The sequence below is a fragment of the Salvelinus sp. IW2-2015 genome, linkage group LG8, assembly GCF_002910315.2.
Source record: "Salvelinus sp. IW2-2015 linkage group LG8, ASM291031v2, whole genome shotgun sequence".
Lineage (NCBI taxonomy): Eukaryota > Metazoa > Chordata > Actinopteri > Salmoniformes > Salmonidae > Salvelinus > Salvelinus sp. IW2-2015.
In genome coordinates, this window is record NC_036848.1 from 22,199,873 (window position 1) to 22,224,041 (window position 24,169).

The following is a 24,169-nucleotide window of genomic DNA, read 5'->3' on the forward strand; positions in this document are numbered from 1 at the left end:
ATACTAAAGCACGTGTTGGTGTGAGTGTGTGTGTGTGTTTGTGTGTATCAGGGTCATTATGTGTGCATTTTGGACAAGCAAACTTTTAAGAAATTAACTTTAAAATATCATTTTTTTTCAATTGCATGGAGAATATGTCTAGCATACGGAAAAACTGTTTTCCCATCTCAGGCATTAAAATCCCTTGAACTTACACTACCTTTCAAAAGTTTGGAGTCACTTAGAGATTTTCTTGTTTTTGAAAGAAAAGCAATTTTTTTGTCCATTAAAATAACATCAAATTGATCAGAAATACAGTGTAGACATTGTTAATGTTGTAAATGACTATTGTAGCTTGAAATGGCAGATTTTTTAATGGAATATCTACATAGGCGTACAGAGGCCCATTATCAGCAACCATCACTCCTGTGTTCCAATGGCACGTTGTGTTAGCTAATCCAAAATTATATAATTTTAAAAGACTAATTGATCATTAGAAAACCATTGTGCAATTATGTTAGCCCAGTTGAGAACTGTTGTCCTGATTAAAGAAGCAATACAACTGTCCTTCCTTAGACTAGTTGAGTATCTGGAGCATCAGCATTTGTGGGTTCGATTACAGACTCAAAATGTCCAGAAACAAATAACTTTCTTCTGAAACTTGTCAGTCTATTCTTGTTCTGAGAAATGAAGGCTATTCCATGCGAGAAATTGCCAAGAAATGGAAGATCTCGTACAACACTGTGTACTACTCCCTTCACAGAACTGCGCAAACTGGCTCTAACCAGAATAGAAAGAGGAGTGGGAGGCCCCAGTGCACAACTGAGCAAGATGACAAGTACATTAGAGTGTCTAGTTTGAGAAACAGACGCCTCACAAGTCCTCAACTTGCAGCTTCATTAAATAGTACCCGCAAAACACCAGTCTCAACGTCAACAGTAAAAAGTCGACTCCGGGATGCTGGCCTTCTAGGCAGAGTTGCAAAGAAAAAAACACATCTCAGACTGGCCAATAAAAAGAAAAGATTAAGATGGGCAAAATAACACAGACACTGGACAGTGTAAGATTGATTTGATTTGATTGTAAAAAAGTGTTATGGACAGACAAATCTAAGTTTGAGGAGACAGCTCCATAACACCATGGCTGTACTAAATTCTACAGGGACTTGAGGTTACGAAAAAAAGAAAGTATGGGAACTGTAAAAATATTTGAAAACTATGAGGTGGATATGAACATACATGTACTCAATTACATGCTCGCTTACACATACGGACTTACACACAAGACCTGATCTCGCTCTCTTCTCTCACTCTCTTTTTCTCTCTTTTCTCTTCTCTTCTCTTCCTCTCTATTGTCGAGAACTGTTTTATAATTTAATGTGTTTATTGTTTGTCTATCTTTTTTTATGTATTTGTCTACAAGTTTATATATGTTTACAACAAGCAAGGGGAAGATATAAGAATAGGGGCGTTGGGGAATAATAACATATTGTACGGAATACATTTGTACTGTAGAGAAGCCGTCTCCCGAGTAACGCAAGTAATTATGGTGCAACTATAATGGTGATACGATTTGGATTACAATTATCATCATGAATATTAAGGCTATACACACTACATGTTACACACAGACACTCAACCATTCAAATTAGCAGAGATATTATTTATTTGGACAGCACACATTATAGTCCTACTCTTATACAGACATCGTACACACTCTCACTAAATCACATCCAATAGCATACACATCAACGTACTCAGATTTACGACACACATAATATCTTGTCTCAATTTTCTAACATCTGTCGCCTTCGCTCACAAGCAAACAGGCAAGGGAATAAAACAAATATTGCTAGAACCTATTTCTTGAATTCTAAATATCAGAAGCTCTAATATTGACCGTCAAAATACCTCTGATGGCAGTAACTTTACAAGCACGAATTATGGTCAATTTAGCCTGAGAATAGTATCTAGTTAAGGTAAGGGGTGAAATAAGTATAGCTAGTTATAATTGTAATGGTTTATCAGATTATAAAAAAAGAAGATCAGTCTTTACATGGCTAAAAGAAAAGGAATATAACATATACTGTTTACAGGAAACGGACTCTACATTCTTAGATGAAGTTGCATGGAAAAAGGAATGAAATAATTTTCTGTCATGGACAAAGGAACTCAAAAGGTGTGATGATATTATTAACAAAAATGTTGATCTGAATGTGCAAATAACCAGGAATGATTTGCAAGGAAGGTGGATCCTTTTGAATATGAAAGTGGATGAAAAAGAGATTTGGCTCATTAATCTATATTGTCCATATCAGGATGATCCATACTTCTTCGAAAACATTTATACCAATTTATTGAACTTACAGGCAACAAATGATCAAATCATTATGGTAGGAGACTATAACACAGTGTTAAGTACCTCAATGGACTGTAAAGGTAATCACTCTACAAATTATCGTCACCGTGCCCTTAAGGAAATCACAAATATTATGGACACATTAGAAATAGTGGATATTTGGAGACTAAAAAATCCCAACCTAGTGAGATATACATGGAAGAGACTTAATCAAGCTAGTCGTCTTGACTACGTTCTTGTCTCTTTCTCTCTTGAATCAAAGGTTAAAAAAGTTTTAATAGGACACAGAATGCGATCGGATCATCATCTAATTGGCATTCACATTACTCTTATAGATTTTCCACGTGGGCGGAGATATTGGATATTTAATCAAAGTTTACTTGAGGACAACTTATTTTTAACTAAGATAAAATAATTTATAACTGAATTCTTCCAGTATAATATAGGTTCAGCAAAACCCCTTAATGTTTGGGATACCTTTAAAATGTACCTTCAGAGGTCATTCATTTCATCAATAATAAGAAAGCAGTTTCTGGCTAAAGAGACAAGACTAACAAGGGAAATCCATGAACTAATAGTACAGGTAGATAGCCATAAAAACGATACTATAGAGATACAAAATATGTTAGAGGAAAAACAAAAAGAACTTGAGGAACTTCGTAAATGCATCACTAATACCATAAATATATAAAAAAATATCTTCAGAAATGTATGTTAAAGCAACAAAATAACTAGGTATTTCAACAACAAAAAATATATTGTTTTATTGAATATTAAAATATAGAATCTTCCTGCAGTGAAGACGCTCAACATTTACATTACATTCAGTCATCTAGCAGACTCCCATCCAGAGCGACCTACAGGAGCAACCAGGGTCAAGCACCCCGCCCAAGGGCACGTCGACAGACCTCCCACCAAGTCAAAACTGGGACCCGAACCAGTGACCTATCGGCCTCCAGGCCAAGCTCCCAACCGCCAGGCCCCCGACCATCCAAGATCCCCCGCACAGTTCCCCGAGAGCTGCTCCTCAACCATGAAAGCCCCCCCCCCCCGTGCAAAAAAACCCCCAACCTCTCCCTCCATTCTGTGTGTATGATATCATGGTTCCACACATGTTAAAGCACTGCTGTGTGTCTGTGAAGTTCCTTGCCACGTGATTACAAATAAAACACATTTCAATGACATCACATAACTCACTGTATTCAGTTCCATAGTTGCTGACTGTGGATGGAGCGGCTTTAGCAGAAAAGAGAGGGAAGAGAAGAGGGAAGAAAATAATAGGGAAGGGAAGACTAGAATAGGGATAGAGTACAGTAACACAAAGATGTATATTTATCCACAATGTGTGCTGATCTACATAACTCTAACAAAAGAGGGCTGTCGATATCAGATTCCTTTTGAAGATTAAATTAAAATCCTGTGTCCTCTAATTATTTTCGGGATGGACTAAGTGAACTTCCAGAGTGAGTGTGAGAGCTGAATGGCGGTAGCAGCATAAGAACGCCTTGGACCATGAAAAACTAGTTTGGTGTAGCTATTTTGTGTAAACAGTGATCATTTGGAGCTTTTCTTCTTGGTGTAATCAAACCTTGTATCATTGGCTGATCTCTGGTCTGCTCAGCTGTTCTCAGATCTAGTGTGTGGGCCTCCAGGAACTGTTCTAGAGTCAGAGTTAGATGAGCCCAGGGCTAGAGATGGTCTGGACATGAGGCACCGTGGCATGGATAGTGAAACCTATTTTAATGTACAGCTGGCCTCACTTAATTCATTTCACTAAAACCACTCAATGTTTACCTACATAGAAAACCCAGCATCAATCAATCAATGTTTCCCTATAAACCAATAGCAAACAAACACCAACTACTTAGCATTTTATTACAATCCAATAGCAAACCAAACATCTACTTCTCAATGCTTCCCTACAAACTCAATATCAACCAATCAGCCTTTCGCAACAACAATAGCAAAGCAAACATCAACCGCCCAACTTTCCCTACAAACCAATAGCAAACCAAACATCAACCACCTAACTTTCCCTACAAACCAATAGCAAACCAAACATCAACCGCCCAACTTTCCCTACAAACCAATAGCAAACCAAACATCAACCGCCCAACTTTCCCTACAAACCAATAGCAAACCAAACATCAACCTCTCCAGCTCTAAGCACTTTCACCCATAGACACAACCTTTTCCTCCACACTTCCAGTTCCTCCCAAACAATAACACACCCTGGCCCTAGACAGGAAGCTTGGCCTCGTCCCATGTGTTGCATTTCAGAATGTCAGCCCAAACATACATTCGGTGACGAACGTCATAACCTTTTGCAAGCCTCCATTAAAAGTTAAGCGGTTGCGCTGCAATACACTGTGGTACTACTCAACGTCTTTCTATGACTGGCATGACATTACAAAACACCTTCCGATTCAGCCAAGCTATAATCCAGACTCCATTCGTGTCTTCGACGCAGTCCGTAAACATTCTTTACAGTTGTTTCCGACATTAGACTTTTCTCACGGCATCATATGTAACATGCGACATTTGCAAACATGGTGGACGCATTGGAATATGGACGTTTGCATCCATTGTCTGGTAATGGAAGGACATGCACTAGCACCATCCAAAATTAAAACATGAAGACATACACGTGTGGCCACCCATACCTAAATACAGTGAAAAACAGATAGTTGTTTGGCCCAGCAATAAGTGCGTAAAAAATTTAGAGAGAAATAGAGCGTAGTGAGAATGCTGTTCATTGACTATACAGCTCACTGTTCATCACCATAGTCCCCTCCAAGCTTGTCACCAAGCATGGGACCCTGGGACTGAACACCTCCCTCTGCGACTGGATCCTGGACTTTCCAACGTGCCGACCCCAGGTGGTGAGGGTAGGCAACATTACCTATGCCATGCTGACCCACAACACGTGGGCCCCACAGGGGATCTGTGCTTAGTCCCATCCTGTACTCCCTGTTCACCCACGACTGTGTGGCCACGCACGACTCCAACACCATCATTAAGTTTGTTGACGACACGACGATGGTAGGCCTGATCACCGGCGATGATGAGACAGCCTACAGGGAGGAGCTCAGTGACCTGGCAGTGTGGTGCCAGAACAACAACCTCTCCCTCAATGCCAGTAAGACCAAGGAGCTCATCATGGACTACAGGAAACAGGCCCCCATCCACATCAACGGGGCTACAGAGGAGCGGGTCGAGAGCTTTAAGTTCCTCGGTGTCCAAATCACTAAGGACTTAAAAATCTAATCACATACATGTGTTTAGCAGATGTTATAATGAAATGTTTGTGCTTTTAGTTCCAACAGTGCAGCATTAACTAACAAGTAATATCTAACAATTTCACAACATATACCCAATACACACAAATCTAAGCAAAGGAAAGGAATTAAGAATATATAAATATATGGACGAGCAATGTCAGAGTGGCATAGACTAAAATACAGTAGAATAGTATAGAATACAGTATATACTGTACATGTGAGATTAGTAATGCAAGATATGTAAACATTATTAAAGTGACATTATTAAAGTGACTAGTGTTCCATTTATTAAAGTGGCCAATGTGTCTGTGTATATAGGCAGCAGCCTCTCTGTGCTAGTGATGGCTATTTAACAGTCTGATGGCCTTGAGACAGAAGCTGTTTTTCAGTCTCTCGGCCCAGGTTTGATGCACCTTCTGGATGATAGTGGGGTGAACAGGCAGTGGCTCGGGTGGTTGTTGTCCTTGATGATCTTTTTGGCCTTTCTGTGACAGCAGGTGCTGTAGGTGTCCTGGAGGGCAGGTAGTTTGCCCCCGGTGATGCATTGTGCAGACCCTCTGGAGAGCCCAGCGGTTGTGGGCAGTGCAGTTGCCATACCAGGCGGTGATACAGCCCGACAGGATGCTTTCAATTGTGCATCTGTAAAGGTTTGTGAGGGTTTTAGGTGACAAGCGACAGTGCCTCTTCCCCCTCCAGAGGCTGAAAAGTTTTGGAATGGGCCCTCAAATCCTCAAAATGTTATACAGCTGCACCATTGAGAGCATCTTGACTGGCTGCATCACTGCTTGGTATGGCAACTGCACCGCCCTCAATCACATGGCGCTACAGAGGGTGGTACGGACAGCCCAGTACATCACTGGGACCGAGTTCCCTGTCATCGAAGACCTCTATATCAGGTGGTGGGAAAGGAAGGCCGGTAATCGCACAAAAGACACCCAAGCCATAGACTGTTCTCTCTGCTTCCGCATAGCAAGCGGTACCGGAGCATCAAGTCTGACACCAACAGGCTACTGAACAGCTTCTATCCCCAAGCCATAAGACTGATAAAGAGTTAACAAAATGGCTACATAGGCTATCTGCATTGACCCTTCTATTTCATTTTTTTCTCTATGCACATTTTACACACACACACACACGCACGCGCACACGCAATATACGCTGCTGCTACTCTGTTTATCATACTGTATATCCTGATGCCTAATCACCTTACCCCTATACATATTTAACCCTACCACTCCAGTGTACATATGGTGTTGGCACTGACCCTGGAACTGACCCTGTATATAGCTACTGACCCTGGAACTGACCCTGTATATAACTACTGACCCTGGACCTGACCCTGTATATAGCTACTGACCCTGGAACTGACCCTGTATATAGCTACGACCCTGGAACTGACCCTGTATATAGCTACTGACCCTGGACCTGACCCTGTATATAGCTACTGACCCTGTAACTGACCCTGTATATAGCTACTGACCCTGGAACTGACCCTGATATACTTACTGACCTGACTGAACCCTGTATATAGCGTACTGACCCTGTAACTGACCTGTATATAGCTACTGACCTGTAACTGACCCTGTATATACTACTGACCCTGAACTGACCCTGTTATATATGCTACTGGACCCTGGAACTGACCCTGTATATAGCTACTGACCCTGGACTGACCCTGTATATAGCTACTGACCCTGTAACTGACCCTGTATATAGCTACTGAACCCCGAACTGACCCTGGACCTGACCCTGTATATAGCTACTGACCCTGTAACTGACCCTGTATATAGCTACTGACCCTGTAACTGACCCTGTAACTGACACTGTATATAGCTACTGACCCTGGATCTGACCCTACATATAGCTTACTTACTTTTTCGTGTTCTTCTTATTTCGATTTCTTGTATGTTTCTGCTCCGCTTGACTTTTTATTTGATTTGTTATAGTACAACCGACTGATATAGAGTACTGCGTTGTTTGGAAAAAGCAAGCAAGAAAGGTGTTCCACTGTACTAGTGCAATAAAAACCTGAAACATAACTGAGCTGCAAAGGTCAAAGATGGACTGGCGGCTCAAAAAATGTCTGCGTGTGTTTGTGTGCACATATGTATATTAAAAGATGAAAGCAGGCTAGAGTCACTCTGGACAGGATGGTGCGGTTATGGTTAGGCCTCACTCTTGGCTCAGTCCCCCTTGAACAATCAGGTTTCTAAAATGCCCTGGTAGGACAATCAATCACCGGGCTTTAAAATACAGGGCCTAAGAGTTTTCTTGGCTTCTCTATCCATGCCTGGAAAATACATAAAACATTCATATCATATATTTTTCTTCTGTTGTGTTTGATGGAGCAAGTTCCTCTGTTGGGATGACATTGATAGATGTAATGTTGCAACTGCTATACAGAAGATGGTCCTCAGTAGCAAGCTGTTTGCTACTATGATACCAGTATAGCAATTACAGGTGTGTTTCAGGACCATGTGGCCGCCTTTGAGACGGCGGTTAGGCTGTTTGCAACCAATGGTTTTCTAAAGCCGGTGAGACATGTTGAATTTGTTTTCATCCTATGAATTTGGCTCTAGCGTTTGAACGGTTTGGGCCATTAGCTACAATGACCCCATTCCTGAAAGCTAAGCCTCTCAGGAACATATATGTGTTTTCAGTTGCCCTCTACAATGCCCACAAGTCACGCAGGACTCGTTAGAAGGGACTGTGACAAAACAGCACATAATGACTCGGGTGTAATGAATTGATGTCCCTGCTCTAAGAAAGATGACATTCACAATGATCCCGATGATCTTCCTTCTGCTTTCCTGAACCTTTCAACACCTCTCTGATGCATTTTAAATCCCTCTAGCATTCTCATTCGAACAGAACTTTGGCATGATCCGATTTGACATATTTTATTGTTACGGTATTTCTAAGGCCAGATTAAAAAATGTCATCAAATAATTTTTACACATTCTTTTCGGATACCCCCAAGTGTCCTAAAATAGAGAATAAAATGGTCCATGTTGTCACTATCTTAAAACAAATATGTGTTAACTTCTTATGGCTGCAGGGGCAGTATTGAGTAGCTTGGATGAAAGGTGCACAGAGGTGCCCATAGTAAACTCCTGCTCCTCAGTCCCAGTTGCTAATATATGCATATTATTATTCGTATTGGATAGAAAACACTCTGAAGTTTCTAAAACTGTTTGAATGATGTCTGTGAGTATAACAGAACTCATATGGCAGGCAAAAACCTGAGAAAAAATCCAAACAGGAAGTAGGAATTCTGAGGTTGGTCGATTTTCAACCAAGATCCTATTCAATTCACAGCGAGATATGGATGAGTTTGCACTAAATGTCAACAGTCTGTAGAACCTTGTCTGATGCCTCTACTGTGAAGGGGGGCCGAACGAGAGGGGAATTAGTCAGGTCTGCCATGACCTGACCATGCTCTAACCATGCGCGTTCACATGAGAGGGAGCTCTGTTCCATCGCTCATCAAGTCAATGTAATTCTCCGGTTGGAACGTTATTCAAGATTTATGTTAAAAACATTCTAAAGATTGATTCAATACATCGTTTGACATGTTTCTACTGACTGTTACGGAACTTTTGGACATTTTGTCAGCTTTTAGTGAACGCGCTTCCTGACGTTTGATTTGTTGACCAAACACGCTAACAGAAATAGCTATTTGGACATAAATGATGGACATTACCGAACAAAACGAACATTTCTTGTGGAAGTGGGAGTCTTCGGAGTGCATTCCGACGAAGATCAGCAAAGGTAAGTGAAGATTTATAATGCTTTTTATGAGTTTTGTTGACTGCACAATTTGGCGGGTAACTGTATGGCTTGCTTTTGTGGCTGAACGCTCTTTTCAGATGATTGAATATTGTGTTTTGCCGTAAAGCTTTTTGAAATCTGACACAGCGGTTGCATTAAGAACAAGTGTATCTTTAATTCTATGTAAAACATGTATCTTTCATCAAAGTTCATGATGAGTATTTATGTTATTTGACGTGGCTCTCAGCAATTACTCCGAATATTTTGGAGGCATTTCTGAACATGGCGCCAATGTAAACTGAGGTTTTTGGATATAAATATGAACTTAATCGAACAAAACATATATGTATTGTGTAACATGAAGTCCTATGAGTGTCATCTGATGAAGATCATCAAAGGTTAGTGATTCATTTTATCTCTATTTCTGCTTTTTGTGACTCCTGTCTTTGGCTGGAAAAATGACTGTGTTTGTCTGTGATTCTGCGGTGACCTAACATAATCGTTTGTGGTGCTTTCGCTGAAAAGCCTATTTGAAAATCGGACACTTTGGTGGGATTAACAACAAGATTACATTTAAAATGGTATTAGATACTTGTATGTTTGAGGAATTTTAATTATGAGATTTCTGTTGTTTGAATTTGGCGCCCTGCACTTTCACTGGCTGTTGTCATATCGATCCCGTTAACGGGATGTCAGCCATAAGACGTTTTAATAAGGCAGTAATACAATACAGAACGTGCTTTTTAGAGGAATTTACTGTAGGCTACTTCAGCATTGTAAAGGTCTGCCACATCTGCCTCTGGCTCTCACCATTCCTAAAAAGTGGTTATCAATCAAAGCCCTAATTATGTCATCACAAAATGGAGCCTAAATCACACGAATCAGCCAATAACTCCTCCTTCAGATAAATACCTGTGTAGCTCCTGTTCTTAGACTTCATGTTGTTGTCCATGTACCCCGATAGAAGTCTATGGGGGCAAGAGAGACTGTCATCCATAGTTTAGTTTAGTTTCAAAAGCCACTGCTAACTTGAGTTATTCCATGACCAAATCGAAGGCTTGATTTTAAGTTACTTCGAGCTGATTTGGCTTCTTTTGAATATGGTGAGCTTATCCGTATCACACCCCTAGTTTTTTGGTTATTGTTGGCTGAAGTTAACTCAAATTGGCAGTGGCTTTTGTAACAAATCTGAACCATTGATGTCTCTACTGGCCCCATAGATTACTTTCTTGGTAAATGACAAAACAGAGACTGAAAAAGTGAAGATATCTTTGAATAACTATATATTCATAAAATATTGTCTCTCTAATAAAGTTAGATGATATTTGATATAGAGGAAGTCTTCATAAAGACCCCCAAAAAATCAAGTCTTTTTACTTTGCTTTTATAGGAGTTTTTCCATTTGTTAGACTATTTGGTTCAAGGTACACCACAGTGAGCACGTTTACATAATTCATAAATCGATATTAAACTGATTATGGCAGAAGGCTGAGTATGGCATTAGTCATGTAAACGCCTTACTCTGCTTATCTTAATTGGCGTAAGGTCAAAATCGAAGTTAGCATATGCAGATTAAAACACCTGGTTTTATGAGCAATCTTTGAAATTATTAGGGCATGCAAACAGCTTAATCAGCGTTCCAACGGTGTATTTGATATGGGCATGTGCCAAAAGCCTCCCTCTAATGCGCGAGTGAAGTGAGTTCGGAAAAAATTGAAATATGCATCTTATAAACAACTCAGAATCAAATAGTCTTCTAAAAAATAACACGGTCACTGTAATACGATGGAAGACAGAGAGCTGGTTTCAAGCGCAGGGCGCAGCAGGTGTTTATTTGTAAAGGACCACAGGAGGAGGCAGGTAGCTGGGTCCAGGGGCAGGCAGAAAGTCAAACACAGGGATCCAAAAAGGCAACAGTACAGGCAGGGAAAAGGCTAGTAACGTAGTCCGCGAGATCAGGCAAGAGGTTGGTGACAGGAAATCCGATAGGCAAATGTACAGGCAGGGAATAGGCAAAAAGGCGTCGTTAGTGAGAAAGGCCAAAACTATGATACACAGGAGGACTAATACGGGAAAAACAGGGCTCTGAATAGAAGTGTGCCACAAAACAAACAATACCTCACAATTATGGGGTGCAAAGAACTGAACTAAAGTGTGTGTGATCATGACATACAGGTGTGTGAACAGGTGATCAGAATTCAGGTGAATGGATTCTGGAGAGTGAGCTGCATTCAGAGGATCTATGTGTTTGAGAGTGTGAGCTGGAAATTGGGCTGGAACGTGAGCTGCGTTCAGAGGATCTATGTGTTTGAGAGTGTGAGCTGGAAATTGGGCTGGAACGTGAGCTGCGTTCAGGGGATCTACGTGTTTGAGAGTGTGAGTTGGGAGCAGACATTACAGTCCACTGTGGTAAAACGCTTATTTGATTGCCGGTTTTGTGCATTTATCAAAAGTCCCATCAGCTAACCTGCTTTCAGATGTGTCCATGTAAACAGGATTATTAGGGAAATCGTTCTATATGCAAAGCATGTAAACGTTTTAAACAAACTATTAATTAATCTGGCTATCCACAATAATTGTATTATTGTGTGCATGTAACCGTGTTCATTGTTGATTATCGAATTACTTTTGTTTGGCCTTTTAACTTACGGCTGAGATCGGCTGAGATCCCGTTAACGTGATCGACTTGACAACAGCCAGTGAAAGTGCAGGGCGCCAAATTCAAACAGATCTCATAATTAAAATTCCTCAAACATACAAGTATTTTACATCATTTTAAAGATAAATTTATTGTTAATCCCACCACATTGTCCGATTTCAAAAAGGCTTTACGACGAAAGCACACCATCTGACTATGTTAGGTCAGTACCTAGTCACAGAAAAACACAGCCATTTTTCAAGCCAAAGAGAGGAGTCACAAAAAGCAGAAATAGAGATAAAATGAATCACTAACCTTTGATGATCTTCATCAGATGACACTCATAGGACTTCATGTTACACAATACATGTATGTTTTGCTCGATAAAGTTCATATTTATATCCAAAAATCTTAGTTTACATTGGCACGTTATGTTCAGTAATGTTTTGCCTCTAAAACATCCGGTGATTTTGCAGAGAGCCACATTAATTTCCAGAAATACTCATAATAAACATTGATAAAAGATACAAGTGATAAACTTCTCCTTAATGCAACTGCTGTGTCAGATTTCAAAAAAGCTTTACGGAAAAAGCACACCATGCAATAATCTGAGTACGGCGCTCAGCTCAGCTCCAGTTAGCCCCGAGTGTGCTGCAGGACTGTAGAACTATATCAATCATTAATGGTGTGTTTGTGTGTGCATGCTTGTGCATAAAAATATAGGCACAAGATTAAGTGTGCCCCTATATGACAGGCAGAAACACTCACACCCACAGTGACTAATAGGTATCAGTCTCAGGTATCATCATCGTGTGCAACACCACTCAGACTGGAACAGATGAGATGCCGTGTAAAACACGACTCCCCTGAAATATGTTGCAACCCATCAGTCAAGGCTGCCACCTGATTTCAATGTTCTCTCTCCCTCTCAACACATGTCTCTTCAAGAGGGCCTTCAAAGAGATGTAACCCATGGCAACAACTCCAAACAGTCAGCCGCAACACCAAACCGCCTTTGCACAGATGTCAATAGCAGAGCTGGGCTGAGCTAGAAGACACCCTGCCAGATGATTTCATTGATATGAGACAGGGAGAGGTTGAAAAGAGCAGATAGGGACAGCTAGTTTCACGTCAGCTGATGGTGACCTTCCCCAATGATAGTGTATGTGCAAAATGGCTGCCATGCATCATTAAAGTGCACAAAGTAAAACATTGGTAGAGGATGAGGTAAGTCACTATGTGCTATGACGATACATGAACAAAATAGTTACAGCTATGCAAGCGGCAAGCCACTATAACACAACAGGGTCATATTCATTAGTTCACACCGTAGCAAAACCTTTAGCAACAGAACATATTTTACAACAAAAATGAAGTTCAGGTAGCCCCTCCCCATCTCGGTCCATTTTTGTCTGTTTCGTTTCTAGTGAATATGACCCAGGTAGCACCAGAAAGTATGTGACAGTAAAAGCATGTGTGGTGTGACCTGTCCGGGCGTCTAGCGTCCTACCATCACTGCCGATGCCACGGGTGACCAGCACGTCCGGCGAGGGCGTCTGTCTGGAGCGTGACCCGAATGAGTCCAGGCTGTCGAAGGAGTCCTCTCGGCCGTGGCGAGGTGGGGAGAGCGAGTCGCTGCGCTCCGAGTCCCAGCTGTCAATGTAGCCGCTGTCCCGTATGCTGCGTTGGGGGCTCTCCGTTTCCTCCGCCTCCTAACACACACACACACACACACACACACACACACAAATGCACACACACAAAAAAAACATCCATCACGTCAATGTAAATTTTTTTGTGTTGAGATTATCCCAATATCCCATCCAATCCGGATCCATCACTCACCATGATTCCTCCAACCTGGACAATTCCATTCACTTCCTCTCCCTCTCTCCGATTTGAATAGATTTTCTACCTCTGTCTCTCTCTGTGCGTCTATAAGCTGCAGCAGTGTATTCTGGTCTGTGGCCTCCTTGGTATCCAGGGTTGAGAAAAAGCTTTTCCTTCCTGCCTGGCTCTTCCTCCCAGGGAAGGACTGTCCGTTCCATGATCTCGCCATCACGGTTGACAACTCCATTGTGTCCTCCTCCCAGAGTGCTAAGAACCTTGGCGTGATCCTGGACAACACCCTGTCGTTCTCAACTAACATCAAGGCGGTGACCCGTTCCTGTAGGTTCATGCTCTACAACATTCGCAGAGTACGACCCTGCCTCACGCAGGAAGCGGCGCAGGTCCTAATCCAGGCACTTGTCATCTCCCGTCTGGATTACTGCAACTCGCTGTTGGCTGGGCTCCCTGCCTGTGCCATTAAACCCTACAACTCATCCAGAAGCCGCAGCCCGTCTGGTGTTCAACTTTCCCAAGTTCTCTACGTCACCCCGCTCCTCCGCTCTCTCCACTGGCTTCCAGTTGAAGCTCGCATCCGCTACAAGACATGGTGCTTGCCTACGGAGCTGTGAGGGGAACGGCACCTCCGTACCTTAGGCTCTGATCAGGCCCTACACCCAAACAAGGGCACTGCGTTCATCCACCTCTGGCCTGCTCGCCTCCCTACCTCTGAGGAAGTACAGTTCCCGCTCAGCCCAGTCAAAACTGTTCGCTGCTCTGGCACCCCAATGGTGGAACAAACTCCCTCACGACGCCAGGTCAGCGGAGTCAATCACCACCTTCCGGAGACACCTGAAACCCCACCTCTTTAAGGAATACCTAGGATAGGATAAAGTAATCCTTCTAACCCCCCCCCCCCCTTAAAAGAGTTAGATGCACTATTGTAAAGTGGTTGTTCCACTGGATATCATAAGGTGAATGCACCAATTTGTAAGTCGCTCTGGATAAGAGCGTCTGCTAAATGACTTAAATGTAATGTAAAAAATGTAATCGCTGCCTGAGGAACTCCTGGTCTTGCCTTGTTTCTCTTCCCTCCCTTCCCCTCCTGGCAGCCACCTACCCCCCTCTTTACCCCCCCCCTCTCTATCGCCTTACTTTACCCCTCTCTCCTACTCCCTCTCTTCCCCTCGCTCTTTCTGTCTCTTTCCCTCCTTCAGCCCCTCTCAATTCAATTCAATTCAAAGGGCTTTATTGGCATGGGAAACATATGTTTACATTGCCCAAGCAAGTGAAATAGTGAAATAAACAATACAAAATGAACTGTAAACATTAAGCTCACAAAAGTTTCAAAGGAATAGAGACATTTAAAATGTCATATTATGGCTATGTACAGTGTTATAACGATGTGCAAATAGTTAAAGTACAAAAGGGAAAATAAATAAACATAAATATGGGCTGTAGTATTTACAGTGGTGTTTGTTCTTCACTGGTTGCCATTTTCTTGTGGCAACATGTCACACATCTCGCTGTTGTGATGGCACACGTGTATTTCACCCAATAGATATGGGAGTTCATCAAAATTGGACTTATTTTCAAATTATTTGTGGGTCTGTGTAATCTGAGGGAAATATGTGTCTCTAATATGGTCATACATTTGGAAGGAGGTTAGGAAGTGCAGCTCAGTTTCCGTCTTGTTTTGTGGGCAGTGTGCACATAGCCTGTCTTCTCTTTAGAGCCAGGTCTCCCAACTGTGGGCTCTCTTAATAGCAAGGCTATGCTCACTGAGTCTGGACATAGTCAAAGCTTTCCTTAATTTTGGGTCAGTCACAGTGGTCAGGTATTCTGCCACCATGTACTCTCTGTTTAGGGCCAAATAGCATTCTAGTTTGCTCTGTTTTTTGGTTAATTCTTTCCAATGTGTCAAGTAATTATCTTTTCGTTTTCTCATGATTTGGTTGGGTCTAATTGTGTTGCTGTTGCTGTCCTGGGGCTCTGTGGGGTCTGTTTGTGTTTGTGAATAGAGCCCCAGGACCAGCTTGCTTAGGGGACTCTTCTCTAGGTTAATCTCTCTGTAGGTGATGGAGTGGTTATGAAAGGTTTGGGAATCGCTTCCTTTTTAGATGGTTGTAGAATTTAACGTCTCTTTTCTGGATTTTGATAATCAGCGGTTATCAGCCTAATTCTGCTCTGCATGCATTATTTTTGCAGAATTCTACATGCAGAGTCTCCCTCCCTTCCTCCCACTATCCCTTTCAGTTTCTTTCCCATCCCCCTTCTCCCTCCCTCTTCCCTACTTCCACTTCAACCCCTTTCCCCTCCAATTTACTCCCCCTTTCTCTTCCTCTCTCTCTGTGCCAGATCCTGAGTGAAGGAGGATGCTGGGGTCCTATTTGTCTGACCTTGTGATGGGTGTGGGGGGAGGGGTTGTGGGTATTTTGGGTACAATGGCTAGCTTTGAGTGGCAACTCTGYGGGMGGYGGGGYGGGGTCTTACTTATTGTCAGATCAGTCCTGTGGCCCCAAGCTGAAACATGAGTGAGCTCAGACAACAGCAGTGGTCCTGGAGCTAAAGGGTGTGCAGGCTTTTGTTCCAGCCCAGCACCAATACAGCTAGAGCCCTACTTTAGGAATGTGTCTGGTGACCATTGAACTGACTAGCCTTCAGAGAGCCTAACTAACCTGTAGAGGACACATTGGCCCTTTTCAGGTAAAAAAACTATCATACTTTATTTTCAGACAGGATATTCAACTGATCTATTGACTGAGTGTCATTTGTCAAGTTAAATGACTATTTGTCTACATCAACATTAAGTTTACATCATTTGAGCCTTTCACCACTACAGCAGCTAACACATATCACTACATCTCCTGTATTGCGTACAACATTATTTCATAAATATATTGAATTTCTCTCTCACGTTAAGTCACTGTCGTTATCTTTTGTTAAGTAGAGACGTAGCCCTGTTGTGGTGGATTATAAGGACATCTGGGAAAGCATTCTAGGCTTATTGGTCCTTTCTCATTTTAAGAGAATAGCAGATGGGGATGTCAAATTGCTGGGATGGAATAAATGGCAGAGGAGTGACATCATGCTCTGAATGGGGGGACCGGTAGCTACAGCTACGTCCCTGTCTGTCCCTCAATGTCTGTCAAAAGCCAAAGTCCAGGTTCCAATAGGCCTGACTGACACTGGTTGTGGACAGTGGTGGAAAAAGTACTCAATTTTCATATTTGAGTGCAGGTAAAGATACCTTAATAGAAAATGACTCAAGTAAAAGTCACCCAGTAAAATATTACTTGATTGAATGTCAAAAAGTTTTTGGTTTTAAATATACTTAAGTATCAAAAGTAAATGTAATTGCTCAAATATACTTAAGTATCAAAAGTAAAAGCAAAAGTATAAATCATTTCAAATTCCTTATATTAAGCAAACCACATGGCACAATTTTCTTGTTTTTTTTATAAATGTACAGATAGCCAGCAGCACACTCCAACACTCAGACATCATTTACAAACAAATAATTTGTGTTCAGTGAGTCCGCTAGATCAGAGGCAGTAGGGATGACCAGGGATGTTCTCTTGATAAGTGTGTGAATTGAAACATTTTCCTGTCTTGCTAACCGTTCAAAATGTAACAAGTACTTTTGGGTGTCAGTGAAAACCTATGGAGTAAAAATGACATTATTTTCTTTAGGAATGTAGTGGAGTAAAAGTAGAAGTTGTCAAAAAATATAAATAGTAAAGTAAAGTACAGATACCCCCCAAAAAAACACTTAAGTACTACATTAAAGTATTTTTACTTAAGTACTCTACACCACTGGTTCTGGAAGACCAGTGGAAGGCCTGAGATCATCACTGGACAGAGAGAGAGAGCGATAGAGAGAGCGATAGAAAGAGAGAGAGATTGAGTGAGAGAGAGAGAGCATTCTCTTCTAGGGATGACTCCGTGATGAGGGGAAGAGAGGAGAGGAGATAAAGGAAGTTGTGAAACAATGAATGCGCCCCGAGGGGAGCTTGCATAATAACACCCTTATGTCTGCAAAATAAAACATATGCTTTGGTTGGACAGTGCCTTCTCGTCTAATATTCCTAATAGTACAGTCACTTAGCAACTGCGAAAAAGTACCTAAAATACACAGCCCTTCGAGGAATTGGACCGCCAACCATAACATTGTTAGCACTGGAACACAAGCGACTGAGCCTCCACAAACCCCAGGGTTTATGACATCTCATAGCCTTACGTCCTTCCCTGTACGTACCTTTCGCATCTGTGACAGCAGGCCTTCGAACTCCTTCAGGTCAAGTGTGGGCCCGTTGTAGGAGGTGCAGCTGTTGGCAGCCCGGCCCAGCCAGTATATGGTAATCAAAACCTGGGGAGGAATTACAACAAGAGGAGGATTTAGAGCCAGTATTTATATTTATATATTTTTTTATTTCACCTTTATTTAACCAGGTAGGCTAGTTGAGAACAACTTCTCATTTGCAACGGCGACCTGGCCAAGATAAAGCAGTGTGACACAGACAACAACACAGAGTAACACATGGAGTAAACAATAAAGAAGCCAATAACACAATAAACAAGTCAATGACACAGTAGAAAAAAGAAAGTCTATATACAGCGTGTGCAAAAGGCATGAGGAGGTAGGCAATAAATAGGCCATAGGAGCGAATAATTACAATTTAGCAGATTAACACTGGAGTGATAAATGAGCAGATGATGATGTGCAAGTAGAGATACTGGTGTGCAAAAGAGCAGAAAAGTAAATAAAATAAAAACAGTATGGGGATGAGGTAGGTAGATTGGGTGGGCTATTTACAGATGGACTATGTACAGCTGCACCGATCGGTTAGCTGCTCAGATAGTTGATGTTTAAAGTTGGTGAGGGAAATAAAAGTCTCCAACTTCAGCGACTTTTGCAATTCGTTCAAGTCACTGGCAGCAGAGAACTGGAAGGAAAGGCGGCCAAATGAGGTGTTGGCTTTGGGGATGATCAGTGAGATATACCTGCTGGAACGTGTGCTACGGGTGGGTGTTGTTATCGTGACCAGTGAACTGAGATAAGGCGGAGCTTTACCTAGCATAGACTTTAGGATGACCTGGAGCCAGTGGGTCTGGCGACGAATATGTAGCGAGGTCCAGCCGACTAGAGCATACAGGTCGCAGTGGTGGGTGGTATAAGGTGATTTGGTAACAAAACAGATGGCACTGTGATAGACTGCATCCAGTTTGCTGAGTAGAGTGTTGGAAGAGCTATTTTGTAGATGACATCGCCGAAGTCGAGGATCGGTAGGATAGTCAGTTTTACGAGGGTAAGTTTGGCGGCGTGAGTGAAGGAGGCTTTGTTGCGAAATAGAAAGCCGATTCTAGATTTGATTTTGGATTGGAGATGTTTAATATGAGTCTGGAAGGAGAATTTACAGTCTAGCCAGACACCTAGGTATTTATAGTTGTCCACATATTCTAGGTCGGAACCGTCCAGGGTGGTGATGCTAGTCGGGCGGGCGGGTGCGGGCAGCAAACGGTTGAAAAGCATGCATTTGGTTTTACTAACGTTTAAGAGCAGTTGGAGGCCATGGAAGGAGTGTTGTATGGCATTGAAGCTCGTTTGGAGGTTAGTTAGCACAGTGTTCAAGGAAGGGCCAGAAGTATACAGAATGGTGTCGTCTGCGTAGAGGTGGATCAGGGAATCGCCCGCAGCAAGAGCGACATCATTAATATATAGAGAACAGAGTCGGCCCGAGAATTGAACCCTGTGGTACCCCCATAGAGACTGCCAGAGGTCCGGACAACAGGCACTCCGATTTGACACACTGAACTCTGTCTGCAAAGTAGTTGGTGAACCAGGCGAGGCAGTCATTAGAAAAACCAAGGCTATTGAGTCTGCCGATAAGAATACGGTGATTGACAGAGTCGAAAGCCTTGGCCAGTTCGATGAAGTAGGCTGCACAGTACAGTACTGTCTTTTATCGATGGTGGTTATGATATCGTTTAGTACCTTGAGCGTGGCTGAGGTGCACCCGTGACCGGCTCGGAAGCCGGATTGCACAGCAGAGAAGGTACGGTGGGATTCAAAATGGTCAGTGATCTGTTTATTAACTTGGCTTTCGAAGACTTTAGATAGTCAGGGCAGGATGGATATAGGTCTGTAACAGTTTAGGTCTAGGGTGTCACCCCCTTTGAAGAGGGGGATGACCGCGGCAGCTTTCCAATCTTTAGGGATCTCGGACGATACGAAAGAGAGGTTGAACAGGCTGGTAATAGGGGTTGCAACAATGGCGGCGGATAGTTTTAGAAAGAGAGGGTCCAGATTGTCTAGCCCAGCTGATTTGTACGGGTCCCGGTTTTGCAGCTCTTTCAGAACATCTACTGTCTGGATTTGGGTGAAAGAGAAGCCGGGGAGGCTTGAGCGAGTAGCTGCGGGGGAGGCGGAGCTGTTGGCCGGGGTTAGAGTAGCCAGGAGGAAGGCATGGCCAGGCGTTGAGAAATGATTATTGAAATTTTCGATTATCATGGATTTATCAGTGGTGACCGTGTTACCTAGCCTCAGTGCAGTGGGCAGCTGGGAGGAGGTGCTCTTGTTCTCCATGGACTTTACAGTGTCCCAAAACCTTTTGGGGTTAGAGCTACAGGATGTGAATTTCTGCTTAAAAAAGCTAGCCTTTGCTTTCCTGACTGACTGTGTGTATTGGTTACTGACTTCCACGAACAGTTGCATATCGTGGGTACTATTCAATGCTATTGCAGTCCGCCACAGGATGTTTTTGTGCTGGTCAAGGGCAGTCAGGTTTGGAGTGAACCAAGGGCTATATCTGTTCTTAGTTCTGCATTTTTTGAACGGGGCATGCTTATCTAAGATGGTGAGGAAATTACTTTTAAAGAATGACCAGGCATCCTCGACTGACGGGATGAAGTCGATATCCTTCCAGGATACCCGGGCCAGGTCGATTAGAAAGGCCTGCTCGCAGAAGTGTTTTAGGGAGCATTTGACAGTGATGAGGGGTGGTCGTTTGACCACGGACCCATAGCGGATACAGACAATGAGACAGTGATCGCTGAGATCCTGATTGAAAACAGCGGATGTGTATTTGGAGGGCAAGTTGGTCAGGATAATGTCTATTAGGGTGCCCATGTTTACGGATTTAGGGTTGTACCTGGTGGGTTCCTTGATGATTTGTGTGAGATTGAGGGCATCTAGCTTAGATTGTAGGACTGCCGGGGTGTTAAGCATATCCCACTGTAGGTCACCTAACAGAACGAACTCTGAAGCTAGATGGGGGGCAATCAATTCACAAATGGTATCCAGGGCACAGCTGGGAGCGGAGGGGGGTCGATAGCAGGCGGCAACAGTGAGAGACTTATTTCTGGAGAGGTTAATTTTTTAAATTAGAAGTTCAAACTGTTTGGGTATAGACCTGGAAAGTACAGAACTGTGCAGGCTATCTCTGCAGTAGATTGCAACTCCTCCCCCTTTTCTATCTTGACGGAAAATGTTGTAGCTGGGTATGGAAATCTCAGAATTGTTGGTGGCCTTCCTAAGCCAGGATTCAGACACGGCAAAGACATCAGGGTTGGCGGAGTGTGCTAAATGCATTGTCTATTAACAAGACAATGCATTAACGTCACACTCTGTAGTTTTCAATTTAATGGCAGTTCATTTCCAATTGACCCGACCACACAGTTGACCAACTTTTGGCAGCACTTTTGGCCTAACCAATTCCCAGTGGTCTCATACTCCATAGCTTGTGCACAAGTTGTGTGTAATTTATGATGCAAGGCTGCTAGCACATGATACATTAGCTAATGTGCTAATTAGCAGAGTTGCTACATATATGCTTCATGGGCACAATGTCCCACACCAAAACCAACTGTTTACTTCCTGAGTAAACCTGGCAACATGCCATCATGAGCAAAGTTAGCATACTGTAGGCCACGAAATACCTTCCTGACAGCTCTAAGGTATACTTCACAACGCTAAGGCTATCCAACAGTAACACAAGCATTCTCAGCCAACTGAGAACAATCAGAGAATTCCACATTACACACTGTGATAGATGCCAGCTATGGCTCAAAGGCACAATGTAGCCATTAGCTAGTAAAAATACACCACATCTCTATACCATTTCCTCCGTGGACTGTTTGTTTGATGTGAAGTCATGGCATACAACCCAAATCACCCTCAATTCCACTTGTCTTTCATTTGTGAGGAGTACAAACAACAGTTTTATCAAAATGGCCACCAACAGGGTTCACTTCCTGTTTTTTTGGTCCCCTCTTTTCACTATCATTGGAATTGGCTAGCCATGGGTTTCTGTATAAGCAAGACAAGACCTAGCCATTGTCCTGGCCACAAATCAGGTCAATATGAACACAATGTGAACACACAGCTATATTTCTCTCTCTCTTTACCATTGCCACATGGGTTAGGTTGATTTACTATTCTAGCATAGCCCTAACCCATTCATAGAGGCTAACTACCTTTAGCGTCTATTGACAATAGTGTCTTCTGGCCCGAGGGAGTTTTGTTAAGAGCCCTGACGCTCATTCTAAACGTTAAAACGCATCGCTTTCAGTACGGTTTTAGAAATATAAGGAACGTCTTTCATATCGGAGATTAATCATTTTCAAAAAACAAAAGGTTACATTACGCCACATCTTTATAGGGTTACCATGTTACAATGCTTATTTACGGAAAACAGAAGGAAGACAAGAGGCATACTGTACCTGTGCTAATTAGCTATCTGCGTTGCCGAACACCTGTGTATAAACGGAAGACAGACACCACACGTGTGTCGTCACTGAAAATACTGTCTGTTCAAACTGTGTTAAAACCTGTGCACAGTAAGTGTATATTTAGTATTTGTGGAATTATTTTGAGGTGATATGAAAGTAGAGGGCTTCACATTTCTAAAACTGTACCGCAATTGTAGTATTTGGCTGTTTTGGCTGCCAGGGGCCAATTCACCTCTAAACAGAATATGTAAGGTCCTTGGATTATAAAGGGTAACATTAGGCTCCTTTAGTCCATTTTTGGGCTAGCATAGCCCTGACAGACTAATTTACTATGCCAACCTCATCCACTATCTATCTCATCTCCCTCTATGTAGCTCGGCTATCTCATCTCCCTCTATGTAGCTCGGCTATCTCATCTCCCTCTATGTTGCTCGGCTATCTCATCTCCCTCTATGTAGCTCGGCTATCTCATCTCCCTCTATGTAGCTCGGCTATCTCATCTCCCTCTATGTAGCTAGGCTATCTCATCTCCCTCTATGTAGCTAGGCTATCTCATCTTCCTCTATGTAGCTAGGCTATCTCATCTCCCTCTATGTAGCAAGGCCACTGTGTGGACTCAGCACTCTTGAGATAGGGTGCAGGCCATGCAGCAGGCTGTTAGCCAGCCTGCCAGCTTAGTGGAGTCTGCCACTAGCACAGTCAGTGTAGTCAGCTCAGCTATCCCCATTGAGACGGTGTCTGTGCCTCGACCTAGGTTGGGCAAAACTAAACATGGCGGTGTTCGCCTTAGCAATCTCATTAGGATAAAGACCTTCTCCATTCCTGTCATTATTGAAAGAAATTGCGATATCTCACATCTCAAAATAGGGCTACTTAATGTTAGATCCCTCACTTCCAAGGCAGTTATAGTCAATGAACTAAGCACTGATCATAATCTTGATGTGATTGGCCTGACTGAAACATGGCTTAAGCCTGATGAATTTACTGTGTTAAATGAGGCCTCTCCTCCTGGTTACACTCGTGACCATATCCCTGGCGCATCCCGCAAAGGTGGAGTAATGCTAACATTTACGAGAGCAAATTTCAATTTACAACAAAAATAATGAGCTTCTAGTCATGACATCCTCAAGGTTCCGTTTTGGGACCACTATTGTTTTCGCTATATATTTTACCTCTTGGTGATGTCATCCGGGAACATAATGTTAACTTTCACTGCTATGCGGACGATACACAGCTGTACATTTTGGTGAAACATGGGGAAGCCCCAAAATTGCCCTTCCTGGAAGCCTGTGTTTCAGACATAAAGGAGGTGGATAGCGGCACATTTTCTACTTTTAAACTCGGACAAAACATATAATAAAAAATAATAAAAAATTGGATGTAATAAATGTGTCACTAACCACTTTAAACAATGCCACTTTCTATAATGTTTACACACCCTACATTACTCATCTCATATGTATATACTGTACTCTATACCACCTACTGCATCTTGCCTATGCCGTTCGGCCATCGCTCATCCATATATTTTTATGTACATATTCTTATTCATTTCTTTACACTTGTGTGTATAAGATAGTTGTAG

At 42.5% G+C, this 24,169-nt stretch overlaps 1 protein-coding gene across 8 annotated transcripts in view; it reads right to left on the reverse strand.

The window, feature by feature from the left end:
* LOC111967598 (LIM and calponin homology domains-containing protein 1) overlaps nt 1-18,217 on the reverse strand; it is a 57,526-nt gene extending 39,309 nt beyond the window's left edge. For 5 of the 8 annotated variants that reach the window (XM_023992756.2, XM_023992753.2, XM_023992755.2 and 2 more), the window contains exons 1-2: nt 18,113-18,196; nt 13,538-13,739 (exon numbers count right to left, since the gene is read on the reverse strand). In XM_023992756.2, the coding sequence (XP_023848524.1) occupies nt 13,538-13,739; nt 18,113-18,121 (211 nt within the window). In that variant the 5' untranslated portion in view covers nt 18,122-18,196. Of the gene's footprint in view, nt 1-13,537; nt 13,740-18,112 lie in introns of all 8 variants that reach the window. The other 3 variants (XM_023992759.2, XM_023992758.2, XM_023992757.2) reach the window with 1 other exon arrangement.
* Nucleotides 18,218-24,169: the final 5,952 nt, after the last annotated feature.